General features: G+C 46.7%; 1 protein-coding gene across 1 annotated transcript in view; it reads left to right on the forward strand.

The window, feature by feature from the left end:
* LOC120931121 (immunoglobulin superfamily DCC subclass member 4-like) overlaps nucleotides 1-16,699 on the forward strand; it is a 184,711-nt gene that overhangs the window by 110,797 nt on the left and 57,215 nt on the right. Inside the window, exons 4-6 of the mRNA XM_040342283.1 lie at nucleotides 2,251-2,384; nucleotides 6,906-7,040; nucleotides 15,103-15,258. Coding sequence (XP_040198217.1) covers nucleotides 2,251-2,384; nucleotides 6,906-7,040; nucleotides 15,103-15,258 — 425 coding nt within the window. The remainder of the gene's footprint in view (nucleotides 1-2,250; nucleotides 2,385-6,905; nucleotides 7,041-15,102; nucleotides 15,259-16,699) is intronic.

The raw sequence follows: 16,699 nt of genomic DNA on the forward strand, positions 1-16,699 counted from the left end.
GCACAGCACACTGGCAGGGGAGTCTGCGAATGTGCTGAATTTTGCACTAAAATTGTTAGAATTTCTGAAAAAAAAAAATTGTTTCATTCCTTTTTTTTGCTTTTTTCGGAAATCCGGGAAATTTGAAAAATGTGTTGTTTTTTTTTTTTTTTTTTTTTGAAAATTTGGAATTCTGAGATTTCCGAATTCCAAATTTTTAGCATTTGCGAATAATTCATTTTCGTTTCATTCCTTTTTTTGTTTTTTTTTTGAAAATTCGGGAAATTCAAAAAATTAGTTGTTTTTGTTTTTTTGTTTTTTTTCGAAAATTCGCAATTCAGAGATTTCCAAATTCCGAATTTTTAGCATTTGCGAAAAATGGATTTTCGTTTCATTCCTTTTTTTGCTTTTTTCGGAAATTCAAAAAAATTGTTGTTTTCGTTTTATTTTATTTTTTTATTTTTCGGAAATTCCAAAATTCGGAATTCGGAAGTCCGAATTTTCGATTTTCCAAATTTTCGAAATTTCCAGAATTTCCAAAATATCTGAAAAAAGCAAAATAAACTAATAAAACTAAATTTTTGAATTTCCGAAAAAAAATCAAAAAAAGGGATGAAACGAAAAAAAAAAGAAATTTTTCGAATTTCTGAATAAAGGAAAAAAAAACGAATGAAACGAAAAAAACAAATTTTTCGGCAGGGCACATGTCTAATATAGATCAGACCAAAATGAGGGACAAATGAGGAGGAATGAGGGACAGAGGGACATTGCTCCAAATCAGGGACAGTCCCTCGAAATCAGGGACAGTTGGGAGCTATGGTTAATTCCCTTGCCTATTGGCCTTTAGTAAATCAACCCTATAATATCTTATTATATGATTGCAGTCTTTATTTCCTCTTTTGGCATTATGTGAACTCACAGGGGTTGATTTAGTAAAGGCAAATAGGTTATTCACTTCCCAAGGGAATTTTCCCTTAGCTTGGTGATTGCGATGACAATTTACTTTGCAAGGAATGCAGGAAAAAAAAAAAGATTTTGGCCCAGATTCACAAACGACTTACTACGGCGTAACTCCATGTACGCCGTCGTAAGTCCGAATCTGCGCCGTCGTATCTATGCGCCTGATTCTTAGAATCAGTTACGCATAATTTTTGCCTAGATATGAGCGGCGTAAGTCTCCTACGCCGTCGTATCTTGGACTGCATATTTACGCTGGCCGCTAGGGGCGCTTCCGTAGATTTACGCGTAGAATATGCAAATGAGCTAGATACGTCGATTCAGAAACGTACGTGCGCCCGGCGCATTGATTTACGCCGCTTACGTTAGGCTTTTTCCGGCGTAAAGTTACCCCTGCTATATGAGGCGTAGCCAATGTTAAGTATGGACGTCGGGTCAAATTTTGCATCGTTTACGTCGTTTGCGTAAGTCGTACGCGAATAGGGCTGTGCGTAAGTTACGTTCACGTCTAAAGCATTGACTATTTACGGCGTAATTTGGAGCATGCGCACTGGGATACGTTCCCGGACGGCGCATGCGCCGTTCGTTAAGAGCGTCAATTACGCGGGGTCACGATTAATTAGCATACAACACGCCCCCTACCAGACAATTTTGAATTACGTGCGCTTACGCCGGCCCATTTACGCTACGCCGCCGTAACTTAGGACGCAAGTGCTTTGTGAATACTGCACATGCCTCTCTAAGTTGCGGCCGCGTAGCGTAAACAAGATATGCTGCGCCCACACAAAGTTACGCCGCCCTACGTGAATCTGGGCCTTTGCTTGCAAATGGAAGTTGGAAGTCTGAAGTGCACTCATTCACTAAGCTAAGTGCAAATTCCCCTGCAAAGTGAACAGCTTATTTGCCTTTAGTAAATTAACTCCAAACTGTTGTGGAAGAAGCATGCAGGGAATTGCACCCTTTATATTCTGTTTTGGGATTATGATAATCAGTAGGTCTAGGACAGTGATGTCGTGAACCTCGGCACCCCAGATGTTTTGGAACTACATTTCCCACGATGCTCCACTACACTGTAGAGCGCATGAGTATCCTGGGAAATGTAGTTCCAAAACATCTGGGTGCCAAGGTTCGCCATCACTGGTCTAGGATAACAAACCATTTACACCGGCAGCCAGGTTCGCTGCAGAGCGCCGACATTCTCATTGCTGATGGCGCGCAATACAACCTGACCCCGAAGTATGAATGTGTGTGACTCCTACAATTTTTGAAATGATATCATGCAGCTTTTATTATACAAAAATGTATCCATTGCAGGTTCACCCGGCTCCCTTCTGGGGTTCTGCTGATCTCTCGGGTGCAGCCGGAGGATGCCGGCTTATATCGCTGTGCGGCAACTAACATGGTGAACACCAGATACAGCAATGAAGCTCAACTCTCTGTGGACCAAGGTAACCAATTCTTTATTGCTCATTGTAGGCATGCACATGGGGTGTGCCAGGTGTGCCTGGGCACACCCTAATTAGCCCGTGTGCAGGGGTGGACTGGCCATTCGGGCGCTCGGGGCACTGCCCGATGGCCTCATGCCACTAGGGGGCCCCATCAGGGTTGCCAGCCTCAGTAAAACCAGGGACAGTATGTAAAAATCTGTGTTTGTTTTAAATCCCAGGATTATAGCTGCCCCGCCTCTCCAGTACCTTTTCAGTGTGTGTATGTGTATTCTGTGTTTATGTATACTGTGTGTGCATATTGTGTGTGTGTGTGTATACTGTGTATGTATACTGTGTGTGTGTATACTGTGTTTTTTTTTTACTGCGTGTGTGTGTATATTGTGTCTGTGTGTGTATACTCTGTGTATATACTATGTGTGTATTGTGTGTCTGTGTGCGTATACTGTGTATGTATACTGTATGTGTGTATACTGTGTGTGTGTGTATACTGTGTGTGTGTGTGTGTATACTGTGTATTTATACTGTGTGTGTGTATATTGTGTCTGTGTGTGTATACTTTTTGTGTATATTATGTGTGTGTATTGTGTGTCTGTGTGTGTATACTGTGTATGCATACTGTATGTGTGTATACTGTGTGTGTATACTGTGTGTGTGTATACTGTGTATTTATACTGTGTGTGTGTGTATATTGTGTGTGTATACTGTGTGTGTGTGTATATTGTATGTGTGTGTGCATACTCTGTGTGTATACTATGTGTGTGTATACTGTGTGTGTATACTGTATGTGTGTATACTGTGTGTGTATATTGTGTATACTGTGTGTGTATATTGTGTGTCTACTGTGTATGTATACTGTATGTGCGTATACTGTGTGTGTGTATACTGTGTATGTATACTGTATGTGTGTGTGTGTATACTGTGTGGCCCCATAATCTATTGCCCAGGGGCCCCATAATCTCCTATTGCCCGGGGGCCCCATAATCTCCTATTGCCCGGGGGCCCCATGAGTTGTTAGTCCGTCCCTGCCGTGTGGCGCAGTCAGATTCCCTTTGCTGCTTGGGCCCCCCCTGCAGCGCTACCAGTTTCCTTCCTCTCCCAACCCCCCCCCCCCCCCGGCTGCTGTGGGGATATATTAGTATTGAGAGCAGGGAATATGTCATTTACCAGCCCCTTCTTTTTTTCAGAATGAACACAGGGAGTGATCAGTACTGATCACTCACTGGTTTCATTCACAACTGAAGCATAGGAAACTATGTTTGCTATGCGTCAGTTTGTGAATGAACAGTGCCCCTTCCTCGCCCCCCTAGTGGTTAACCCCTTCACTGACAGTCACATTTATACGGTAATCGGTGCATTTTTATAGCACTGATCGCTGTATAATTGTGAATGGTCCCAAAATGGTGTCAAAAGTGTCCGATGTGTCCTCCATAATGTTGCAGTCACGATAAAAATCGCAGATCGCCGACCAATACTAGTAAAAAAAAAAATAATAAAAATGCCATAAAACTATCCACTATTTGTAGACGCTATAACTTTTGCGCAAACCAGTCAATAAACGCTTATTGCAATTTTTTTGGGAAAAATATGTAGAAGAATACGTATCGCCCTGAGGAAAAATTAGCTTTTTTAAAAAAAAATAAAGAAATTGGGGATATTTATCATCGCAAAAAGTAAAACAAATATTGTTTTAAAAAAAAAAAAAATTGGCGATAGTCTCTGCCACAGACTTGGTGAACTTGGGATTCGCTCAATAGTCTCTGCCACAGACTTGTGCAACCCCTCACTGGGTAACTTCTGAAGAAAAGAACAGAACTCAGCTCTCAGTGCCAGGATCTCTCAGCCGTCTGTCCCTAAAGAACCCTCTCCCAGAATGCACAGCGGGTTCACCACGCCCCCTGGGCTGCTTCTGGGGAAAAGGGCACTCAATGCATCCAGCCTGTTGCCTTTCCATAAAAAATGGTAAGCTGCGCTGCAATAAATTAATGTGAAAACAGATTGTCATAACCAACCCTACAATGGTGAATGACTGATGTCCACAAAAAAAGCTATATAGTGACAGCAATGTGCATGAAAAACAATATATGCTGGAACACAATTAAACGTGAATACAAAGTCCAAATATTCGTGACATTCACAGCTGCAACACTTGTGGATATCCCATTCGGATCAAAGATGCACCCAAAGTGTGTTAAAGATAGTCCAGGGAGCAAAGTCAGATGGTAGAACGAAAGACACCTCCACCTCTGATAAAAGTTCTGCTTACCGACTCCCATGGATCTTTTTGTGAAAAGATCATTAGCGCATGTGGCTCTATGCCAAGCTTATTCCTATGGCTCCTCTGTTACACTCCTCCGCTTTGTAATACACTTAACAGTGATTAGCCAGGTCTCCCCGCACAGATTCCAAATCCGGGAGTAGAAAAACAGAAAAGCCAACATAGGGCAGTATTGTATATAAAAGGCAATTTAGTGGCATAAAAAAATATTGCAGTCACACGTCGAATGATAATCAATAGCGTTGTAAAAGTTAAAAGCCGGCCGGCTCAGATTTTCGCCCGTCCTTCCGGATGGTCGTTGGTGAACAGTGGTGACGTCAGCACGCCGCTCCTCCCTACGCCGTTTCGTCAAAGAGATGACTTCTTCCAGGGGCACGAGCGGCGTGCTGACTCACCGCTAGATATTCGATCAGAGCGTCCATCAGACCGCCCAGTCCTGACATCCGTGGATCAATGGCGCGAATCTGCCATCTTAGATGTGGGATCCTTGCCCTTACTACATTCATCTTAATAGAAAAATGTTGCCTTTCCAACCCTGACCAGCGGTGACAGCGACACCCATTGTCAGGAGGAAAATCATGCAACCAGCTGAACTGAGACAGAGCCATAATTTAGACACAATCCTTCTGAGCCAACTACTGCTCAGATAACTACCATTTTAACACATAGCGCCCACTCATTGGGAGCAGGGCGCTACACTTTCAATGGGCAGGAGCGGTGGAGGAGCGGTATACCCACTTCTCCTTCACCGCTCCAAAGATGTGGCTAGCAGGACATTTTTTTCCATCCTGCCAGTGCACCGCTCCAGTGTGAAAGCCCTTGGGCTTTTACACTGGAGAAACAGCAGCCGCTGTTTCAGGTCAGTTTGCAGGCACTATTTTTAGCGCAATAGCGCCTGCAAACTGCCACAGTGTGAAAGGGGTCTAAAGGGGAATCTAAATATTTCTAGTGTTGTAGAATCAGTTTCCGTACTTGAAATAGAGATCCCATCACAGCCACCTTAGTAGCCTCATCCGTATTCGTATCCTCAGCTTCTGGGATGTAGGGGTGGTATTAACTGGAATATGGAGTTAAAAGTGGGAGCTACCGATGGTCAATATCTGTCCAGTTTTGGGCATGGCCTGGGCATATGGATAAGAGCTTAGAGAGGTATAGTGGGCTCTTAGTTGAGTTAGTTCCTGAGACACGAGAGGGCTTCATGTGACTGACTAGTACAAATTCCCATTGTCCTACCCAGGGCAGCCATCAGGAATTATTGGGCCCCTTACACATAGCTTCAGGCATGGGCCCCCTGGAGCAGAGAAAGAACCGGGGGGGGGGGGGGGGGGGTGCTGCCGCCTGAAATTGACAAGCGGGTGGGGGGCCCTTTACAAAAAAAGAAGAAATAAAGAAAAATATATATAAGAAAAGGGGGGTAGCCATCCGGGGCCCTGGGGACCTCTGGGCCCTTTAATATATATATATATATATACACACATACAAATTATTAAAAAGGGGGTTAAAAAAAATAATTAAACATTTATGAAAAATAAAAAAGGGGGGGGGGGTTAAAGGACCTCTGGGCCCTTTAATAAAAAAATAAAAAATAAATATATATAAACAAAAATAAAAAAATAAACATTTGTAAAAAAAAAAAAAAAAAGGGGGGGTTTGCCACATGGGGCCCTGGGGACCTCCGGGCCCCCGTACCCCTAAAAAAAAAATTGTCCCTTTAATAAAAAATAAAATAAAAATATATTAGAACATTTTTTTTTTTATAAAAAATAAATAAAAAAATAAGGGAGTTGCCATCCGGGGCCCCTGGTAAACTCCGGACCTCTAAATAAAAATATATTATAATTATATTTTTTTTATAAAAAATAAATAACAAAAAGGGGAGTTGCCACCTGGGGCCCTGTAGGCCTCCGGGCCCCTGGGGACCTCCAGACCCCTTACAGGTGTACTGCCTGTACCCCCCTGATGGCGGCCCTGGTCCTACCCTCAAGATGCCCCACTTATTGTTCCCACTTCGAGGCAGCATTACAAGAATAGTGCATGGAAACTTGCCTGGTTACCCTTTACAAATGGGTCCCTTCAACTAGAATTGCATGTATGTTTTATTTATCACCGTTCTATGGCTCTAAGGTGTCTTTTTCCATATCTTTGCTGAAAATCTCACATTATGATAAATCCTTGGAAAGTTGAGCATGTTTCTCTATGTACCTATGTCTTTGTGCCTGTCATAAACTTTGAATGTCCCTACACAGATCCAAAACCATTCGCTGATGAGCTGACAATAACCAGAATCCCACAGAACCTCACCATGGAGGAAGGACAGAGTGCAGTAATGGAGTGTTCGGCAGAGGGAAATGGGATGCCTGTTTTTTCTTGGGTTCGTCAAGGTAATCTTCAGATTCTGGGCAGCTTGCATGGTGGTGAGTCCATACAAGTAGGGATTTGGGTGGTTTCTTGACTCTGTCAACGTAAGGGTTCAGATTCTGGGCAGCTTGCATGGTGGTGAGAATGCACAAGTATGAATATTGGGTGGTTTCCTGGCTTTGTTAAGGTAATTTCAATTTTTAAGCAGCCTTTATGGTGGTGAGACTGTATGTGCAGGGATATTGGATGGTTTCTTGGCTTTGTTAAGATAAGCTTTCAATTCTGGCCAACATGCGTGGTGGTGAGACTGTACAGGTAGGGATGTTGGGTGGTTTCTTGGCTTCATCAGGGTAACCTTCGGCTTTTGGTCAGCTTGTATGGTGGTGAGCCTGCAAGAGTAGGTATGTTGGGTGGTTTCTTGACTTGACTCAAAGTAAGCTTTGCATTTTGTCCAGAGAAGGGATGTTGGTTGGTTTCTTGACTTGACTCAAAGTAAGCTTTGCATTTTGTCATGAGAAGGGATGTTGGGTGGTTTCTTGACTTGACTCAAAGTAATGTAGCACCCCCTTACTTTCAGTATGGGCACTACGCTAAAGTTAGTGGGATATGAGAGAGTTACCTTGCTCCCATTCACAATTTGTTTAAATTTTGGGACTTCTGTCATTCCAGAAATGTCCACTGGGTCAGTCTGTGGTCCAGGGATGCAATGTCATCCCTGGCCAGCAGTTGGCGCCAGAGGGGTTCTGGCAGAGTAAGTTTCTCCAGCAGCCAATCAGAGGAGTTTTTCCCTCACGGGGCGTGCTGGAGAGGAGTATATCTGTGACAGGTGTCATGTGTTCTAAAATCTTCGCGGGGTCCCCGTTCCAGGTGCGGCATCCACCTTCAGGGTGCACGCATCCATAGACACCGTCGGCGTGGCCCACCTGGCCATAGTTGCAGACCACTTGGAACCTCATCCGGAGGTACAAGGGGACCCCAGTCAATTTTGGCTGGGTTCCCGATTCTATTGAAAGGATCCCAGGCTGGGTGCCGTTCGATTGGGGGTTCGGTTTGAGGGGGACCTGGAGGCAGGTCGTCCAACAGAGCCTGGACAAACCAATTGGGGATCCGGTGACCAGAGTACTGACAGGTATGTTTGCTGTCATCTGGTGACCAATGCAGAAATCTACTGGGAGGATTCGCTCCATCTATCTATCTAGCTCAGTTATTGTAATTGGCCTGTGGCAGCCGGGTCTGTGAGAGAGGCATGTTCCTCCCAGAAATCCTAAGTGACATCTCGGCTGCCAGGCCTGTAAAAAAGTGTCTGTCCGGGGGCACTTTACCCACTAAGTTGGAGTGGCGACGAGTTACAAATTGGTACTATGCAGAGCAGTACTGACTGCTCCATTTAATATCCAGGCCTGATACTGCAAGGTTCTTCCTCTCTCTCTATTCATCAACCTTGTCCTTCCAAATTTATGTTGATGTTGGCCGTGTTAGCCTGGAAAATAAAGCATTGGAGAAAACCGTTTATTCACTGTCTGGACCTTCGCTCACTGTTTGTCTCTACAATTGCACCCCTAGACAACGCCAGGGTAACTTAATAGGCCGATCCCAAATCAACCAGCGGCTCCTTCGGGGGTAGCGCTACAGTAAGCTTTGCATTTTGTCTAGAGAAGGGATGTTGGTTGGTTTCTTGACTTGACTCAAAGTAAGCTTTGCATTTTGTCTAGAGAAGGGATGTTGGGTGGTTTCTTGACTTGACTCAAAGTAAGCTTTGCATTTTAGTCTAGAGAAGGGATGTTGGGTGGTTTCTTGACTTGACTCAAAGTAAGCTTTGCATTTTGTCTAGAGAAGGGATGTTGGGTGGTTTCTGGACTTGACTCAAAGTAAGCTTTGCATTTTGTCCAGAGAAGGGATGTTGGGTGGTTTCTTTTTTTTGATCCAACAAAATTTTTTATTTAGTTTGCAGAGGTACAAATTATACAAGGTCCCCTTAACATTGCGGGGACAAGATAACAACATATGTTAGGACATCCCGTACTCAGTGAGTATTTATAGGTAGGAGGTACAGCCCCCTCCCCCCAAACCATTTCAAACAACACCATCCCGCAAAGTATCACCGTCCCCATCTACCCCACATTGATGCCCAGAAGTCTATCCATCACAAGGTCTACCGGGGCTAGACCTGGTACATCCAACCACTTTGCCCACAATTTCTCAAATTTGTGGGTACTACCCCTGTGTTGATACACCACTTTCTCCATCCTCAGCACCAGCCCAATATTATTAATCCATTCAGCCAGAGTCGGAGGGGCCTCAGCCCTCCAGTGAACCATAATGAGTTTCCTTGCTTGGAACAAAACCCTGTGTATCGCCTCTCTGTCCGCTTCCTCCCATTCATACTCCTCCAGAGCCCCCAAGAGACAAGCCCTCGGGTCCTGTGGAAGAGCCACGCCAAAAGTCGAGTTTACTGTACTCACAACTCCCGCCCAATACGTGTGGAGCTTTGGGCATCTCCACAGCATATGGATCAGATCACCATGGTCTCTCTTGCACCTGGTACAGGTTGGATCAAGCTGAGGATTCATCTTATGGAGCCTGTGTGGGGTATAATAAGTGCGCAGCAAAATATACAGTTGTGTGAGCCTCTGTGAAACATTCAGCGAGCATTTACCCACTGCCTGAAAGATTTCCTCCCATTGTTCCCCATCCAGTTCTCCCGCATCCGCCTCCCACCTTTCCCGTATCCTCAGGGGATGCTGCTTCATCACGTACTGTAGCAGAATGGCGTAGCACTGGGAAATAAAGCCTTTTGACGTCCCAGCATCCCCCAGAAGATCAAAAGCAGGGGTCGGCGACAGGCACCACTCAGAGGAGCGACCCTGTGCCGCCACTGCGTGCCTCAACTGCAGATAGGGGAAGTGCATAGTCTGGGGCAAGCCAAACGCCCCCTGCAGTGCAGAGAACGAGCGGAGCACCCCGTTACTGAATATGTGTGTGAGGTGCGTGATCCCATACTGTTTCCACCTGGCCCCGGACTGTAACTTGGCCAATTCAGTGTATGTGTCGTTCTGCCATATAGGGCTGTATTTCGTGTAACCCTCCGCATTTTGCACGTATTTGACCTTATTCCATACCTTCTGAATTAAGCTAAAAGTGGGGAGCTTCTTGTGCGGTTTAGCAAAGGCTTGCGCCTCCAATGCCTCAGGGATCGGCCTTCCGCCCACGGTGTGCTCCATAAGCTTCTGAGCCGAGGATCTCACCGCCGGCCGAAACATGCCAACCAGTTGCTGCATCTGAGCCGCCAAATAGTACAGCCAGGGGTTTGGCAACGCCAATCCCCCGCCGTCTTTAGGTTTCTGCAGGTGTTCCAGTTTAATCCTGGGCGTCCTATCTTTCCATATGAGATCTCGGAAAATACTATTTACGGTATGAAAAATCTTCAGGGGTATAACCATAGGGGCGTTGTGTAGAAAGTACAGCAGTTGCGGCATGAGTATCATCTTAATAAGATTCACCCTGCCGGCAACCGACAAGAATAGGGCCTTCCAAGTCTTAACTTTGTCTCTAAATTTCAGAAGTAAGGGAGAGATATTTAGATGTATGAAATCCCGTGGTTTAGCCGTGATCTGTACTCCCAGGTACTTAAAGGACAAAGTAACGGGTATGGGGCATACGGGATTGATTATCTGCGTATCGTCGCCATCTAGTAAAAGTAGTGATGATTTTGCCCAGTTTATAAGCAAACCAGAGAACTGTCCAAACTCTGTAATTGCCACCATAGCTTCCCTGAGGGAGGGATCCGTGTCGCCCAACAGCAGGAGAGTGTCATCAGCATATAGCATCACTTTTTCCTGCATGTCCCCATAGCAGAATCCAGCGATGCGGGGGTTAGCTCTGATGCCAATGGCCAACGGCTCGATAGCCAAGGCAAAGAGCAGGGGGGACAGGGGACATCCCTGTCGCGTCCCCCTCCTCAGTGCAAAGCTCCCCGACAAAGAGCCAAATGTCCGTATCGCCGCCTGCGGCTGACTGTACAGCAGCCGCACCCAGGAGATATAAACAGGGCCAAATCCAAATTTGTGCATCACGGTCCAGAGATAGTTCCAATCTATGCTGTCAAAGGCCTTTGTAGCATCTAGGGACAGCAGTGCCCTACTACCCATATTATCCGCCCGTGCTTGCATGTTAAGGAACAGCCTCCTCAGATTAACCGCCGTGGACTTATTGGGCATGAACCCCGCCTGATCCCCATGAACCAAGGAGGTCACCACCCCATTCAATCGAATGGCGAGCACCTTGGCCAATATCTTAATGTCACTCTGTAATAGGGAGATGGGGCGATAAGCCCCCGGGTCCACGGGATCCTTACCTGGCTTGAGTAACAGTACTATATTTGCTTTGGACATTGAAGGGGGCAAAGTCCCCCCCCTCCCTGGCGCTATTAAAAACTTTTAGAAGCTGTGGCAACAACACCTCGGGATATTGCTTGTACACCTCCATGGGCAACCCGTCCTCTCCTGGGGCTTTACAGTTAGGGAAAGCACTGACTGCCACCTGTAGCTCCTCGACAGTGATTGGTTTCTCTAACATGATACGCTGGCTATCGGACAGCTCCGGGAAGACCATTTGGGCCAAATACCTCTCTAGATCCCCCTGGGTGTACATCGTGCCAGAACTGTACAGGGTCTCATAGAAACCCGCCAGTTCCTGCATAATCTGGTCTGGCTGGGAGACTACCCTTCCTGACCCCGATCTTATAGCCCCTATCGCAGGCGAGCGTTGATGTGAGTTTGCAATCCGCGCCAATATACGGCCGGTTTTCTCACCCTCCTCAAAGAACGCCTGCTTAGCAAAGAACCTCTTCTTCTCAGCTGACGAGGAGAGCAATTGCTGGTAGGCAGACTGAGCAGCCTGCCAGGCCTCTCTGGTCAGGTCAGAAGGATCAGCGACGTATACCCGCTCCATTTCCTGGACCCTGTTTTCCACTTCTATCAGCAGTGCAGCCGAGGCCCTCTTCACCTCATTCACTCCCCTTATAAGCCGGCCCCGAAAATACGCCTTGAAGTTGGGTGGTTTCTTGACTTGACTCAAAGTAAGCTTTGCATTTTGTCTAGAGAAGGGATGTTGGGTGGTTTCTTGACTTGACTCAAAGTAATCTTTGCATTTTGTCTAGAGAAGGGGTGTTGGGTGGTTTCTGGACTTGACTCAAAGTAAGCTTTGCAATTTGTCCAGAGAAGGGATGTTGGGTGGTTTCTTGACTTGACTCAAAGTAAGCTTTGCATTTTGGCCAGCTTGCATGACAGTGAGACTGTGTGAACAGGGTTGTTCGTTGTTTATATACTTGTATGAGCAAGGTTATTAGGTGGTGATTGGCTTCCTCAAGGTAAACTTCAGATTGTGGCCAGCTTCCTTGGTGATGAGACTGCACATGTAGGGGTTTAGGGTGGTTTCTTTGCTTTGTCAAGGTAGTCTTCAGATTCTGCACAGCTTGCATGGTGGTCATCCTCCACAAGTAGAGATGTTGGCTGGTTTCCTGGCTTTGTCAAGGAAAGTGTAGGAGAGACCCCACACCAGGCCAGCAATTTTGTCCCAGGTTCTATTTCCTATGAGGTACATGGCAAGCCAGAATCTCCACAGTCTCACAACTCAAGAAACCGGCTGTGCATGTCATTTTTGTTTGCTGGTTGAACTTGGTTCCGGGTGCAGGGTGAGCCCTGGGATACTCCAAATTTAGTGCAAAGTAAAACAGAGCACTCTCTCTGGCTATAACTCAACTCTTCAGGGCGACCCCCTTTGTGACTAGTGGTAGGTAGACATACAGCCAGGGGTGTATTCAGGTTTTGTGCTGCCCTAGGCCAGACTAAACTCGTGCACCCCCTAATTTAAATATCACCCACCCCTTCCTGTCAAGGCCACACCCCTTGTGGTTTAAAGTGGAGGTTTACCCAAAAAATAAATTTTTAACATTACATTCAGCCGAGTTGTCCTAATGACAATCAGCTGTTTTTTTTTTTTTCGTACATGCCGTATTTTCACCGCCGCTTCCGGGTATGTCTTCTGCGGGACTGGGCGTTCCTATCTGATTGACAGGCTTCCGACCGCCGCATACTACGCGTCACGAGTTGCCGAAAGAAGCCAAACGTCGGTGCGCAGGCGCCGTATAGAGCCGCACCGACGTTCGGCTTCTTTTGGCAACTCGTGATGCGATGTATGCGACGGTTGGAAGCCTTTCAATCAGATAGGAACGCCCAGTCCCGCAGAATACATACCCGGAAGCGGCGGTGAAATACGGTATGTACGGGGGGAAAAAAACAGCCGATTGTCATTAGGACAACTCGGCTGAATGTAATGTTAAAAATTTATTTTTGGGTGAACCCCCGCTTTAAGACCCACCCTGAAATTTTCAAGTGGGGACACTGGTTCTAATGGCCTGGGGGGGGGGGGCAATGGATTCCCCCTAATTTGCATAGATTTCCTCTCACTTCCTGTTTGGCTATGGGACATGAAGTGAAGGGAAATCTCTGCAATGGGACAGGGATGGTAAAAAATTAGAAGCGACGCCCCCCCCCCCCCCCACAGTTGCAGAATGCCAACCGCCCGCAAACTGGAAGCAGTGCGGCCAATTTATGGGGGCGCTAAACTAATTTGCCCAACAGTGTAGCGCAAGTCGGCGGGGACACTATCCATGCTGCCCCCCTGCAAAGTGCTGCCCTAGGCCTGGGCCTTGTTGGCCTAGGCCAGGATACAGCATTGCATACAGCTCAGAAAGCTTCAAAGCATAAGCAATCCTAAGCCAGCAACTCTGTAACAGTATCTCCATTGGTTAATAAGGACAGTCACTGGGATCTCTCTCAATCAGGCCTTTACTCACAGTGCCCTGTGTACTTGAGTGCCTTCCTCCAGCACCAGCCAGATTCTGTACTGTGAGTCTCCAGGCCAGATCCTCAGTGGACTTCCTCCAAACGGCAAATTTTAGAATTGGGTCCCTCAGCTCTCCCTCAGATGGAACCCTGGTAGCTTCCTGGAACTTCAGCTAAGGAAATTAGAGGGCCACAGCCCTCCAGGCTGGGTATCCTCCACCAGGACAAGGACCCTGCTGTTCCAGGCCCCAGCCTATTTTAAGACATCAGCCCCCTACTGGTCATTTTTTCTCCCGGGGATTGGCTGAGGCTATATGAATATGCAAGTCCAGGGTTTACCTCTTCCAACCCACTAAATTCTAGAACTCGCTAGAAACCAGGGGGAAGCAGTTGAGGCTGCAACCAGCAGAACCCAGAACAGCCAAAGGCAATCGAGCATTGCTCCACTGACTACAAAGAAAAATAAATAAACATGCCTTAATCCTACTAGCAACCCAACTAGGAGGGGCCACATAAGCTTCAGAATTTTGAATGCTAGCACTGTATGAATAGCAATATTAGGTGGTTTCTTTGCTTTGTCAAGGTAAGCTTTAGATTCTGGCCAGCTTACATGGTGGTGAGACTGTACAAGTAGGGATATTAGGTGGTTTCCTGAATTTGTCGCGGTAAGATTCCAGTTCTGGAAAGCTTGCATTTTGGTGAGGCAGTATGAAAAAGGGATATTAGGTGGTTTCCTGAATTTGTCAAGGTAAGATTCCAGTTCTGGAAAGCTTGCATTTTGGTGAGGCAGTATGAAAAAGGGATATTAGGTGGTTTCCTGGCTTTGTTAAGATAAGCTTCAGAATCTGGTTAGCTTTAATGGTGGCGAGACTGAATGAATAGGGGTGTTATGTGGTTTATTGGATATGTCAAGGTAAGATTCTAGCTGGTGTGCTTGGTGGTGAGCCTGCAGAAGTACGGATATTTAGGTGGTTTTCCGGCTTCGTCAAGATGAATGAATGAATGAATGAAAAACGTATATAGGGCGGCACATGCGAACTGAATCGCCTCTGTGCTTCAGATTCAGGCCAACTTGTATAGTAGTGAGACCAGGGCTTTTTTTCATCAGGAACGTGGCAGAACGCAGTTCCGGCACCTCCAGAATGGAATTGCAAGGGGTGCTGGAGGGTCTAATGATGATGACTGCTGGGGAATCTATTGTTGCTGGAGGGGATCTATTTATCTTTTGTCTGTTCTGCAGATGGCGATCCACTCTCCTCGGATATCGTCCTACTTGGAGAAAGTAACCTCCTGATCAAGCACATTCAGGCCCACCATGCTGGAGTTTATGTGTGCCGAGCCAGCTATCCGCACAGTCAGCATTTTATTACCACTTCAGCCCAGCTACAAGTTTTAGGTGAGAGGAAATGGGGGGGAGACGTTTTTTTTTAAACAAAACAAACTTTATTGAAAAGAGAGACAAACAATTAGCAATGCAGCAGGCACCATAAGCGAAGGACGAATGGTGACAGTTTCATACAGAGTAAAAATGTCAGAGTTAAAGAGTTAAAGGGGTTGTAAAGGTACAGTACAGATTTTTTCACCTTAAAGCGGATGTCCACCTAGGAAAAATATATTAAAAGCCAGCAGCTACAAATACTGCAGCTGTTGATTTTAACAACTTGCTGACCGCCGCGCGCAGATGTACGTCGACAAAATGGCACGGACAGGCAAATGGGCGTACCTGTACGTCCCTTTTAAATTTGTCGCCCAGCAGGCGCGCCTCGCGAGTGTGCTCGTGGGTCCCCGGGAACTCGATGCGGCCCCCGATTGCGGTTGGCAAAGGCAGAACAGGGGGATGCCCAGGGGCGTTGCTAGGTGGCAAGAAGACCAGGGGCTTCAGCCCGAGGCCGGCACCTGGGGGGGTGGGAGACATCGGCGGCGCATCAGGCCGAGGCCGGCACTGGGGGGGGGGGGGGCGTCAGCGCGGTTTTGGATCCGGGATGGTCATGGCGCGTTTTTTTTGGCTGGGCAGTGGGGGGTAAGCTCACTTGCTGGTTGCTGCCTGGCTTACCATTGCACATCAATTTTGAACACTAAACTCACCTACCTGACACACTGACCATTACACTGACTACCTGACATACATACGCCACCTACCTGACATACATACACCTACCTGACCTACACTGACCTCACCTACCTGACCTACATACACTCACCTACCTACCTGACCTACACTGACCTCACCTACCTGACCTCCATACACTCACCTACCTACCTGACATACATACACCTACCTGACATACATACACCTACCTGACATACATACACCTACCTGACCTACACTGACCTCACCTACCTGACCTCCATACACTCACCTACCTACCTGACATACATACACCTACCTGACATACATACACCTACCTGACATACATACACCTACCTGACCTACACTGACCTCACCTACCTGACCTACATACACTCACCTACCTACCTGACATACATACACCTACCTGACATACATACACCTACCTGACCTACACTGACCTCACCTACCTGACCTCCATACACTCACCTACCTACCTGACATACATACACCTACCTGACTTACGCTGACCTCACCTAACTGACCTACATACACTCACCTACCTACCAGACATACATACACCTACCTGACTTTGCATTTACATTTACTTTACTGCCTGTTGGACCTAGTGGCCTTTTTACCTTCCTATCACCCGATCGCTCCTCCGCTGGCCTGATCTCACCCGATCGATGCGCGAGCCGCCCACCCTAGCTCCGAGTGGGGATCATCTCAGTGATGTGGTGTGGCGCCGCGGTATTGTAATTCCCAC

The sequence above is a fragment of the Rana temporaria genome, chromosome 3, assembly GCF_905171775.1.
Source record: "Rana temporaria chromosome 3, aRanTem1.1, whole genome shotgun sequence".
NCBI classification, from domain to species: domain Eukaryota; kingdom Metazoa; phylum Chordata; class Amphibia; order Anura; family Ranidae; genus Rana; species Rana temporaria.